General features: G+C 38.4%; 1 protein-coding gene across 4 annotated transcripts in view; it reads left to right on the plus strand.

Moving 5' to 3' along the window:
• The window catches only part of MAP7 (microtubule associated protein 7), a 131,060-nt gene that overhangs the window by 96,044 nt on the left and 22,147 nt on the right, over positions 1-12,869 (plus strand). For 3 of the 4 annotated variants that reach the window (XM_067293675.1, XM_067293676.1, XM_067293674.1), the window contains exons 6-8: positions 1,679-1,789; positions 7,581-7,694; positions 11,349-11,476. In XM_067293675.1, coding sequence (XP_067149776.1) covers positions 1,679-1,789; positions 7,581-7,694; positions 11,349-11,476 — 353 coding nt within the window. The remainder of the gene's footprint in view (positions 1-1,678; positions 1,790-7,580; positions 7,695-11,348; positions 11,477-12,869) is intronic. The other variant, XM_067293678.1, reaches the window with a different exon arrangement.

Consider the following 12,869-nt stretch of genomic DNA (forward strand, 5'->3'; position numbering starts at 1 on the left):
GGGTTCTCCTCTTAAACCTGCTTCTTAGGTTTATCCACCTTCTGGTACACTATTTGTTAGTATTATAGACATTCTTGTCATCAGTGTGAATTTCCACACCCTGAGTCTCTTTAACATTAGACAAAATGAGCAAATAAATGCATGGGGGTGGGGAGCTTTCCTTCCTCCTCTCACCCTGTCATGGTTAATCCTATATACCTCTTCACAGGTATGGGGAGAGTTCACACACTATATTTCTGTGCAATACAGTTTTTGTCTACAACAAATACACTTAAATCCACTAGGTCAGAATAGGTAAATATAAAGTTGATGTTCTTGCCCTAAAGAAACAATGGCAAATAACCTTCAGAAATAGCCTCCTTTAGTGTTGGCAGTTTCCTGAGCTTGTGGCTGCTTACAAAACTGTATGTGGACATCCCCGGGGACCACAGAATATGAATCAGCAGAGCATTTAGGTGTATGCTCAAGCCTCACTGGATTTCAGCATGCTTAAATGCTTTGCTGAGTAGTCCTGAGGTTCAGCACATGCTAAAATGTAAGCAAAACCAGAACTGACTATCTTGATATCTTCTGAGTGTCAGACTTCTGAATAGAAATTTGCTAGGGAGGATATTTAATTGATGCACTTAAAAAAAAAGCTTTTTCAGCTTTTTTGTTTTTTTTTTTTTTTTTTTTAGAGAGAGAAAAGAATGCATATAACTTGTCTGTTCAGCTCATTCCTCAGCTGCTGCTGCTGCTAACAATATTTACACCACACACACACACACACACACACATATACACACACACACACACATATATATGTGATTTATATTCTTGAAATAACCATCACACTCTCAATAGGGTGTCGATGCTGACTCCGCAGCAAGTTGAGCAGGCAAATGATGTAATGTAACACTGTATTCTAAAAACTACAGAGCCTAAAAGCAAAATAAAGCCCTTTAATATTATATACAAAGTATGTGCATTACAAATAGTCTGTAGTCTTCCACAGAGACTTGTTTTCTTTATCTATTGTGCTGTGTGCAGTTTCAAACTGACTAGCTACGACTTCATTCACAGAAGGTAGAAAATGACTCTGTGGTGGGAAATTCAGTACCTATCCACAGCTATGGGGCTTTTAACTAAATCTCTGAATTCCTTTTGGGCTTAACCTTACTTCCCTTGTGTATTAGCCTTCCTTCTCATCCCTTAATCTCTCAGCAGGGTATTGTTGTGATACTGACCTCTTTGACAACAGCACCCTGTCAAATGTCACCTTTGATCCAGGTGCTAAGGGTTTTTTATGAATGACATTTCCAAGCACGTTGTTCCTTCTGTGCTGCTTTTTGTTTTGAGTTGTGGGCAAAATTTTTCTCGGACTACTGAAAGGAACATGGAAGTACGCTCTTGTTTACTAGTAGCCAATTCAGATCTGCCATTAAGTCCTTGGATTGCAACCTGATTGAATGACAATCAATGAACAGAGTATTTTGGCCATTTGAAATTTAGATTGGACAGTTTTGTGCCCAGTCTTTGAGTCACCTGTACAATGTCTGCCGAGAAGTCCTTTCTATTTTGAAAGTTCTTGTGACAGAGCAGAAATGACCTAGGCATGTTTTCCTTCTCCCACTAGTGAGCTAGGAACTTGCATTACTGCATGTGGGCTGTCAATTAGCATTATCTCCATTTGTTTTAGATCCAGACAGGCGGTCTGTTTCAACAATGAACCTTTCGAAACATGTTGATCCAGTCATTAACAAGCGGCTCTCCTCCTCATCTGCAACATTACTAAATTCTCCAGACAGAGGTACAGTTTAAAAAAAAAAAAAGAAGAAGAGCAAGAAAGAATGTTCTGTATTAATGTATTGCTTTGCACATGAAACAAGCTTCTGAAGTCATTTTCTGTACTTTATCTAAATGGGAGTGAAAAGACTTCGCATGTGAAAAGTAAATGGTTGAACATTTTTTCTGTGAAAAGAAATGTACATTTCTCATTTTTAAAACAAGAGAACTTGCCTGAACAATCTTACTTTAGCAAATAATAAAAGCAGTGCTTCTGTCAGGTTTTTAGTAAATGAGGTACAACTATTGAAAGAACACATCTCTCCATAGTGCATGCAATCATTTGTGACTTTTTATTTGCATTAGGCCATTTTGTCATTGTTCTGCTTTTCTTTCTACTTTGATAATAGTTCTTGAATGTCTAAGAACATGTTGCATGAAGCTTTCAAGCAGTTATTTTATTACCATTGCTGATTATTTTTTTAATGAAGGGGTATGGGTAATTTTCATATGATGTCTGTTTATTGACTTTTTTGTGTCCAGTTAATTTTCAAGGGTTGCTTTATTTCAGTGTATGTTTTCAATGTTTGCAAGTCTGCACAAATGATAAAAAGAAAAACAGACTTTTGTAACTTAATGTAGTTGAGTTACTGCTTTTGTTTTAAGGATTTATGAGATTGAACATTGAGCTCGAAGGAATTTTATAAAAGAATCTCTTGTATAACTTTAAGCAAAGAGCTTTATGGAAAAATACTCTGTAAGGATTTTTTGTCCTTTGCTGAGAATGGGGAGAAGTACTTGACCACTTCAAGGCAGATAAATGCCTATTTTCAAAAATTCTTAGAATGCAGTTTTGGTTGTACTGGGTAACAAATTGGTAGACTTCATTATTTGTGCATCTTAACTGAAGTGCTGTTCTTTGTGTGCATGTTTGTATGTGTGTTTCTGGTTGTTTTGACAGGCAGTGTTTTAATGCTTTATGGGTTAATCTAGTTGTAGAGGCTGTCATAACTTGGGGAAAATACAGCATTATCTTGAAAATTATTTATTCCAAAACACCAATTTTTTTTGCTTTAAATATTGAAGTTCAGTCAGTTTTGATTTTATTGCCTTTTCAGGTATGTGGGTTTTTTTTTCCAGGCAATTGCTGTTCTTTGCCAGGGATGGTCATTTGAGGAAATATCTTGGGGAAAAGGACAGCAGCAGGCCTTAAATACGAAGGATAGTCTTTTATGGACTGTAGCTCACTGTGTGATAGTTTCTTCCACCCATTTCAAATTCTGGACAAGTTACACTGAGTGCTAGGCAGTTTAATGGTGGGGAGAGGGAAGGAGGAAGAAAGGGAGGGCCATATGCCAAAAGCAAAGGCATTCTATGCTTGGCGTTTTCATCAAAACCAGCAAAGGACTCTTCAGAAGTATCCTATGTTTTTCACAGTCTCAAAGATGGAAAACAAACCCAAACTCTAGAAATGCCCTCTTTCAGGTGTAAAGCATCATATACCCAAATCTAGTTGAGCACATATTGGAGAAGGGCTGCTGGCCTCTCCAGTGGCAAGTGCTTAAAGAAAGTTTCCCTTTCTCACCTTCCAGAGGGCACCCAATCACATTTTGTCCTTAACTCATATTCCTACCCACCAAGCAGGGAGCTGGAGATAAGAATGATGAGCTTATCCTAAGTGGCTTACAGTTGTCATCAAGAAAGTTTCTTCTGTTAAGCTGCATTGGTTTTTTACCATTTGAAGGACAGGTTGTTTTTGCTGAAGACACAACTTTTCATAAAGAAATTGTTTAAAAGATTGGTTAATTACTTTTGAAGTCCAGCATTGTTGTATAGCTCTCACTGCAATTTTAAAATCAGCTAAAATAGGCTTCTCGCTATACTTTTGTTAGTGGTACAGGTGTAAGTCGTTGAATCTTTGTAACGAAATGTGGTTAGCAAACAGTTCAAGTGAAGCAAGTAATGCTGCAGCTGACTAATAAAAATTACTTGCTAAGTATATTATTTTAGATGAGGTAGGAGATGCACACTTTCTTGGCTTTGAAAAGCAGAATTTGCACCACAATTGTGTTCCTCCTCCTCCTCCTCCTCTCTGCAGTGCTTTTTCTTTCAAAACAAATGATGGTCTTAATCACTGCATCACCTTTGTGTCTGCCACCTCTGTAGAAGAAATTCAGGGCCTCTGATATTGTTTCCCGTTGAAAGAAAATCTAAACGTAGAATGGTTTTCCACTTCTCCTCAGTGTATTTGTGGCTCTATCTGAGCAGGCACTACTATTGTCAGTGAGAGTCTGTCCTTTGTGGTGCTCATCAGGAGACCTGTTAAATCCCTGCCTCCCGTCTGTTCATAGAATGAACCAGAGATGCTGTGGTGTGCTTACTCACAATTTATTTTGCTGCTGCTGCTAAGACAACTTTCCAGTGTTCAGTTTGTATATCTTGATGGCAAACACAAGTAATTGTAATCAATTCACTGTTGACAGTTCCTTGGGATCAATTTTGTTTGGTGGGGGAAGGAGGTGGTTGTGGGCTTTTTTGTTTTGGGTTTTTTTTTTTTTGTTTTTTGTTTTGTAGTCAAAAGTTAAGCAGTAAAGACCTTCTTTAATTTGTTCGAACTAAGCTGCTTGTAGCTTGGGGTAGGGGTACTTCCACCACCAACCCTACCAGGAATGCACTTCCAATGTGGGATTGAGGAGCAAATGGCCCTGAGAGTAATAGCCTAACACAGCATGAGAACAAAAAAGACCTTTTCCCCTTCTCTGTTGGGTGGTTTGGAGGACTAAAGCTTGAAAACATCGCCCCAAGGCTTTGAAAACAAAAAGAGCAAGAAAAGAAAGTAACTTCACTATTTTAAAGCCATTCGTACTATTTTGGGACACACTTATGTTGTGTATTCAACTTGCTTCAGTGGGGATTGTACACCAAAGTTAAGCTGTTTGAAGCTTTTAGGTACTAATACTGCTGCACTTGGAACTCAGAGGGCCAAAATTTATTTGGCTGTTCTAGGTTGACGGTGATGCTAATAACTGTTAAGAGTACATGTTAAAAGTGTTAAATATGGTGCTATGCATTTAGAGAATTTAGTAAGTGATGAACTTGGTCCACAAAGCTAAGCTGAATTTAGGTGTTGAACTCCGATCTAAACCCATTTTAGAGATTTAGGGATACTTCCAGTCTAAGCTCCTGGTTATTTTTTTTGAACGTTGCTTAGAGAACAGCGGTTTTGTTGGTCTCTCTTAGCTCACTGGCGCATGTTAACTAGCCCTCTTGGTTCCAAGCACTGCCCTGCTGCTGTTTGGATGCTGTGGGGATGGGTTTGCTTCCAGTAGGTGATATGGATGAGGCTCCCCTGTGTTAGGGGCAAAGGGAAAAGAAAATTAAACCATACCTATGCCATGTCATTTGCTCTAAAGGCGAGCGAGTGCAGTGTAGTGTTTTAAGACAGCATTTTCCTAGCTGCGGCCTACTAATATTACTTGTGGTCGTGGCCTCATGTGGGAGGTCTACAGTTGGCCCACTGAACGATATTATGTTGTGACATTTACTCACCAGCTCTCTGCAACTATACAGGTGGCCTCCAAGAAATTCTTAATATATAATAGTGATTTATTGGCCCAGAATTTCAGGGATCATTTTCTAAGGTGTGGATCTAACCTTTGTGCAGCATTCTTGTTCTTCTGATAACTTGCATGATCTTTTTATTAAACTGCAGTAGACACAATGTAGTAAACTGCAGTACAGACTTAACTATTTTCTTGTCTGTAAGTCTCATCTGGTAAAGCCTGAGAGCACAAAAAGAAGTTGTCTTTCAAGAGTAGCTAAAACAATGATCATATCGAGCACAATTCCCAGAGAAGAAAGGAAACAAAGATTCCACCATTATTGCATCCAGTTTAATGGTAGTTCTATGATTTTTTTCTTCGTTGTTAAATTATAAGCTTAATGATAATGAGTGTGCTGTTATGGAAGTCTCTTTGGGATATTTTGTATCTCTGTATAATCTGTATGGGTGCAGAATGGAAACATTAATCTCAAAGAGCTCTGGCAGTAGTACTTTATGTAAGGACACTTATCAAGACAGCCTACTGTGTTTGAGAGTCCTATATTTCCATAGTTATGCCACTTATCGGGTTAGCAGAATTCAGGGAAGCAATTAGAGAAGTGAAAAAACAGCACTGAGGGCAGATTAGGCAATTATATTCTCACAGGATGAGATTATTGAGGTGAGCCCCTCTTTTCATGGAGCCCAGCATGGAGTAGATTAAAGAGAGATGTAGCACTTATGGCTACTAAAAGTGATGTATCTCTACCTTTAAAAATGCAAATTAATCTCTAGTCTTGTACAGTCAGTCACTTCACTGAACATTTTAGATACTGAGCCTCATAAATTCAGGTTGCAGTTTTGTTGTCATAAACACAAAACTAAGGCCAACGAATGCTGAGACGTAGAAAGCACCTTCCATCTAAACATAAGGAAAAACTTTTTTACTGTGACAGTGGCTAAGCACTGGAACAGGTTGCCTAGAGAGGTTGTGGAGTCTCTGTCCTTGGAGATATTCAAAAGCCGTTTGGACAGGGACCTGGGCAACCTGCTGTAGGTGATGCTGCCTGAGCAGGGGGTTGGACTGGATGATCTCTAAAGGTCTCTTCCAACCTCAATCGTTCTGTGAAGGACCTGATTTTGCGTGCAATGTTAAGGTTATTGCTATGGTCTAAGCTTACTGTAATGAACTATTATGGGAACTAACTGAATGTTTACTTCTGGGGTGTTCATTATAATAAAATTTGTTTTTGTTATATATATCTGAGTATCAAAGAAACATCCTATTCAATTGAGCAGTAATTTGTAGGTCATTTTTGGCTTCTACTTCACCATGATCAGTGTTTAAATAGTATTTTTAAAATATTATAATAAATTAAAGGCAAAAGGAGTACATTTAGAAGCTAAACTTTCAAATACTGAAAAAAGCTAGATGGGGCAATGATTGCAGCTAGGTCAACATCTATAATGTGTTCTTCAAGAGAGACTAATTAACAATGAAAAAATTGGCTCTTGCTTTTGTTCTAAGTTGAAATTTATTATAGGCAGGGTTTTTTTACAGGGAATTAATGACCAAAAGTACACACTATGCATTCTGAGAAATTATGAATATCTGAGGCAACTGTAGCTGCTGAGCTTGGTATCTGCAATTGGAGGTGTATTGTATACTTTTGAGGTGCACTTTTTTGTCACACCTGGGCACTTTGATAGAACCTCTTTCTCTGATACAGTTCTCTATACTAGTGACCTTTGGCATTTTATTTATTGTTAAGTGTTCGATCTTTCTATCTAGGCTTACAGACTTCAGAAGGTGTTTTTGTAACTGGCGCTTTTTTTTTTTTTTAATTTATTGTAAGACTATATATCTAATATGTAGAAAGTTTTTTGGACACATCTCTGTCAAAGTCTATATCTAGGAATGGCAACTGCTCTCCTACCTGTAGAAGTTATCCTGCCATTCCTGATGGTGGGAAATGAGGGATGTGTGCAGAATATCACTACTATCTTGATAGCAGTTTAGCAAAACGTCACAGTTGGCAGCACAAGTGTTCAGATATGTTTATTCCTAAGGGAATTCGTCAAGTAAAATGGAGTAAAAATAAAATGCAAAATACTGAGTGATTTTGATCATTCAGTATGCTTTTGATCTCTGAAGGACAATTTCAAGATTCTGGTGATATATAGTAGTGAGGAGATAATACCAAGACTTATATAGCACGTGGTCTTTTATGGAGAGTGCCTGATCTAACCTCTTGCTTGTATGGTGCACATTCAGCTCGCCGTCTACAGCTCAGTCCATGGGAGAGCAGCATTGTTAGCAGGCTCCTGACGCCCACTCACTCCTTCCTGGCGCGAAGTAAAAGCACAGCTGCATTGTCTGGAAATGCAGGTAAGCCTGAAAAGAAAAAGGCCTCATGTCTCAGCCACTTATTTTTCCAGACTCCATGCAGGATGTTGTAAATTTACTGATCTAGTTGTGCGTACACAGTAGCATCCCAGAATGAGCTTGAAAACCTGGATTATGTTGTGTGTCAGCATGAAAGCTTTTGGTACACTTCTGCTTGCTATGCCTCTTTCTCTCTCTCCCTCCACCTCTTTCTCTTGATTTATCTTTTTGCCTCATCATCTGTACAATAAACAAATACAACACACACAGAATGGCAGTGTTGCACTATCCAGGGCTTTAAGGAAATGTCCACGGTGCTGTGAGGCACTAATTCAGCAGGTCCACAACTAATGCTGTGTGCTGCTCTTGGTACAAAGGATAGTTTCATTCTGTACCAGGGCACTTCCCACAAGGAACTTGTTGGATTTCTAGAATGACGCGCCCCTGGTTGTAGTGGATTTAATAGCACATAATGTTAAATGTGCAGGTTTAGTGAGGCTACACTTATTGCTAAGTTCTCTGCCAACTGCAGAACACCTCTCTGATCTACTACGGAAAAGGAAATTAACCTGCAGAAATATGAAAATCTTGCTAGGTGATAACTTAAAGCCCAGGCAAAACAGGCTTTCAAAGACAACTAGGCCATTCTCTGCTATCATGTGTTTCAGGCAAGTGGCAGTTGCCTTTTCTTTTAGCATAGGATGGTTTTTTTGATCATGCACTGGGATTTTACCATTAAAGGAATATGTTGCTGCGCATACTGAATCTTTAAGTCTAGGCAGGTCTTTTGTATGTCGCATATGGACAGATCTTTATTTTAATTAAAAGACGTAGAAGGTAAGAGGGAAATGAAGATCTGCTAAGATTACTTTTAAAGAAGCTTCCACTTAAGAACTCTTATCACTGATCAGGCTGCGGTACATTTCCACAGGGATAGCATTGTAGGAGCAAAATTGTGGGTGATACGTTGCAAACAGTGCAATTAAAGTACAAATCCCTTCTCAGGGTTCATGTCTTTTAAAGCAGCAGCTTGTAAAATGAATACTTAGTGTCATCTACCAAACAGGAAATTGGAAATGCAGCTCTTCATCGGGGGATAGTTGAGAAAGCCAGATCTTAGTTTTGTAGGTGATTACTTTACTGGAGCAAGTGTGAAGATTTTTCTGTGACTGCTGTTGTTATATGCTGACTGATAAACTGTAAACTGAGTGAAATATTGGGAAAGATTGCAAGTGGCTGGAATGACTGTTGTATCAGCAGATTCACAGTAATTCCCCAGTAATGCCTTCTCTGTGCTAACTGGAGCTGTGCCACCCAGAAGAATAATCCATCTGCTCGTTGTTTTCCAGGTTAATTCTCTAGGAGCAATAACTGCCATCCCTTCATGCAGGACACTTCCTGGAGATTAATGATCAGGTGGTGGTAATGGCTCACAGCTGTGCTCTGAGCACTCAGCTCATCCCAGCCTGTCATTATTCCCTAGGAAATTACCCTGCCCTTTGGCTGTAAAGGTGAATTACAGTGCAAAAATCAAAATCAAATTAAATACGGATTTATGTCCTTAAAATGCATGTTAAGTGAGCTGTTATGGACATCCAGCATAAGACTGGATTTTTTTTTTTTTAATAACCCTCCAAAACCAAAATGTGTTCTAAAATAACTCTCTAAACGTACATGAGTTCATTGTTAACATCCTGATTTATTGGGAGTGCTTCATAAAGCATTGTTTGGCAACATCACAAATGAAAATGAACCACTTGTCTATTAATATTTATGATGTCATCCTCTGTGGTAATTTCAGATAATCAGCATGTATCAAGAGAATTGATTCACAGAGGGAGGGAAACTCATAAATTGTAAGCTGTTTAAAATATAGTTTATGCCACTGCTTCCTGTCTGGGTTAGGGACACTCAGACAAAAAAAGTGTGAGATGCTCTGTTATCTTGCTTGTCAATTTTTAAGTCAGTCACTTTTTAATACCTCATTAAACATACATCACCTTAAGTGGTAAAGCAAGCATGAATACCCTTGCTGTAGCATTTACATGAGACTTTTATTCATAGTGTTAAGTTCTCAGTGCAGGAGAATTTGCAGAGTTCATACTGTTAAGTTTATGAGCTGCTGTTATAACAGCAGTTATATTGTTGTAAGACTGGAAGAGTAACTGAATGTGAACTGTGTTCTTTCACGTGTGCTCAAGGGGATCTGAGGGACAAGAATTTTTTTTCCATAGGAAAATGAGGGTTTTTTTTCCCCCCCCCTAATAAGAAAAAGGAAAAGATGTCATATAGAACTGTGCTCTCTTCCTTTGAGTAATATGCTGAATAATTATGCTAAGGCTGTATTAAATGACCAGGAGAGAAGGTACAGACAAATAGGAAAAGTTCTGCAGTAATAACATAGTTTTCCCCAATCTCCTCTTTCAGTTCAATTGGGAAAAAGACCAAGAATACTTGATTGCTGCAAAAAGTTCCTCATGAAAAATTTTGCAGTGTTACAATTATCTTTGAATGTGTAATCTGAACATCTAAAACCTGATAATTTGACATTGGCATGAGATATTTAGCTAATAGCCTTTGTCCTTGTGCAAAGCCATCCTGGTTACTGATTCAAATATTCATTTCTAAGTTGATTTATTCTTGTTAGCCTACTTATAATGGGTGAAATAGTTGTCTGTTATCAAGAATGTGTTCAAGTCTTCTGTTCTTCTAGCATTATCAAGAATACTAAAAGCTCTTAAATGGAAGGGCTTAAAAAACATCACTTGCTAAAACTTGTAGGCAACGCTCAAATATTAGGCTATCCATAATTTTTTGTGCTGATAGTCTACCTTACAGGGGGTACATATTTTTATAATAAAATTAAAAATTATTGTATTTTATACTAAAATTCTCTTCTGATGGAAGGCAGGGCAAAGCAATATATTCTAGATAGGCTAAAAATATTTATTTACTATGCATTTTATTTCTGAAATTTTAGCAGACTTTGCTAAGAAATTGCGATTTATGCTTAACAAGCTATATGACTTTCTCTATTTCATATAAAGAAATGTCATTGATTTACAAGACCAGGCTATTCTCTGTTTGTAAATGTAGTGTGTTTTGATCTTTGTGTGTGTCTCCTTTTATTTTTCCCCCCACTTCCAAGACCAATTAATAGGAAATCTAATTTTGGTTTGATTGTTTTCTGTTCCCAATGTAATTGAATCTCATGTCAATGAATGTACTAAGCTAATCAATGTCAGAACAGTCATTTTGTATCCAATGCTTTTTCAGAACCACTGGTTGTATTAAAAAAAAAAAAAAAAAGCTTAACAGAAAAACATCACTTTCTACTACCCAGTTGTTATGTGACATACCTGTTAATTTAAGATAAATTATTAGTTTAGAAATGTAAAAGTACATGAGTGCCACCTGTTAGAATTGTATCACTGCTACTTGTGCAGCCGAGCTAATGTATCAAATGATGGTTCTGATATGGAAATTAGTCATTCCTCTGTGTATTAATACCTTCTTTTTTTCTGTCTTTCTCTGTTCCTGTTCCTTGCTGGTTTTCCTCTGTCACTTCTCCTCCAATGCTGCTCTATAATTAAAATGAATAAATAAATTAAAAAAAAAAAACCCACACCGTAGTTATCCCCATTTGTCCCCGTTCAGCATCTTGCAGCCCTATCAGCCCTCTGTCCTACAAGGCCATGAACTGTAGGAATCCAGCAGACCGAGCAAAACTTTTTGCCTCTACTCCTGAAGCTGTTGGACGTAGAAGGACAGCGCATCTTGCAGGGGTAAGCTTGCTGGTTGTATGAGAGCTGGTACCACAACCACCTGATCAAACTGCTTATTAGAACAGGACGCTTGACTAAGGGTGTTTTGGTTGGTTGTTTTGGGGGTTTGTTTGTTTTGGGGGTTTTTTTCTCCTTTTTTTCTGAAGATTTGCCTCATGGTTGGTTGGCTTTTAACTGAGATATACTACCTTAGGTGGGTGGTGGCATAGCCTGAAGATGCATCAAAGAATCTGCTTGGGAAAACACCCATGTTTACAGACTGGATACCTTAGTTTCCTGCGAGGAACAAGGAGGCAGTCAGGGAGTGTGTGCAGTCCCTTTCTCATGTGAATTCTTTGCTGCATTTTAAGCCCCTGGCTGATGGTGTGTTGTGGGTGGGTGGGTTTTTTTGTTTGTTTTTACAAAGCCTGTAGAACTTCATATCTTCTGAGGTCTCTGTCAAGTTTAGCTGAGCCTTTGGGATACAGCGTGAGATGGGAGGAAGCACATGCACGCATACATGCACGTGTATCCATGTACATATGTACAGCGCGTAGTCTTTTTGGCTTCAGTTCCTTGGGACACCAAGCTAATAACCTTTCCTCATTGAAAAAGCAGGGTGTTTTGGGAACATGGTTTGTAAGCAAGGTTTCCCACAGACTCCCAGTCATTCTGAATGATTTGGTAGCAGTACTGTGACTGATCTGAACTTTCAGGGTATATTGGCACAGTGTGGTACAGGCAGACCAAATTCATGCTGCCTGGGCTCCAAGCCAACAGGATGCAGCCACCTCCAGTTCAGATATTACATGCTGTATCTAAGCAGTTACATTTTTCCTCGTACTCCACATTTTTGGCTTATGTAGAGTATGAGGAGAGCAAGGTCACCTTGGCAGAAGGTCGTGTAAGCCGTGCTGGTATTTTTGTTTTGCCTGGTAGGCAAAATCACAAGAGGCAATACTGCTATTGACATCCGTGTTGGAAGTAACTTTAGATGAAAGTAGCATGAATCACAGCTAGTGCTTAATCTCTCAGCCAGAAGATGGCCCCTTCAAGTTCAGATTGAGGCACAGCACTACAGTATATCTGTAGAGAAATCGCATGCTATGCGTATAGTTCATTGCAGTCTCCAGGGCCATCAGTTCAGCACCTCTCAGGCCTTTCTTGTTACTTTTTTTTTTTTTCTTAATTAAAAAAGAAGAAATGTTGATACATTTTGGTGAAGGCAACCATGTAAGAATATTATTATTACAAAATGACTGAGCTGAGAGCTATTTTCAATAGACAGTATTTTGTGGAGATTATTATGCTTCACTGGAAAACTTCTGTAGGAATTCTGCCCAGCTTTACTGATGTTGAGAAAAATTAGCTGATACTCTTGTCTTCAGGACTAGTGATACAGATCCAATACATA

The sequence above is a fragment of the Apteryx mantelli genome, chromosome 3 (genome assembly GCF_036417845.1).
Source record: "Apteryx mantelli isolate bAptMan1 chromosome 3, bAptMan1.hap1, whole genome shotgun sequence".
Classification (NCBI taxonomy): domain Eukaryota; kingdom Metazoa; phylum Chordata; class Aves; order Apterygiformes; family Apterygidae; genus Apteryx; species Apteryx mantelli.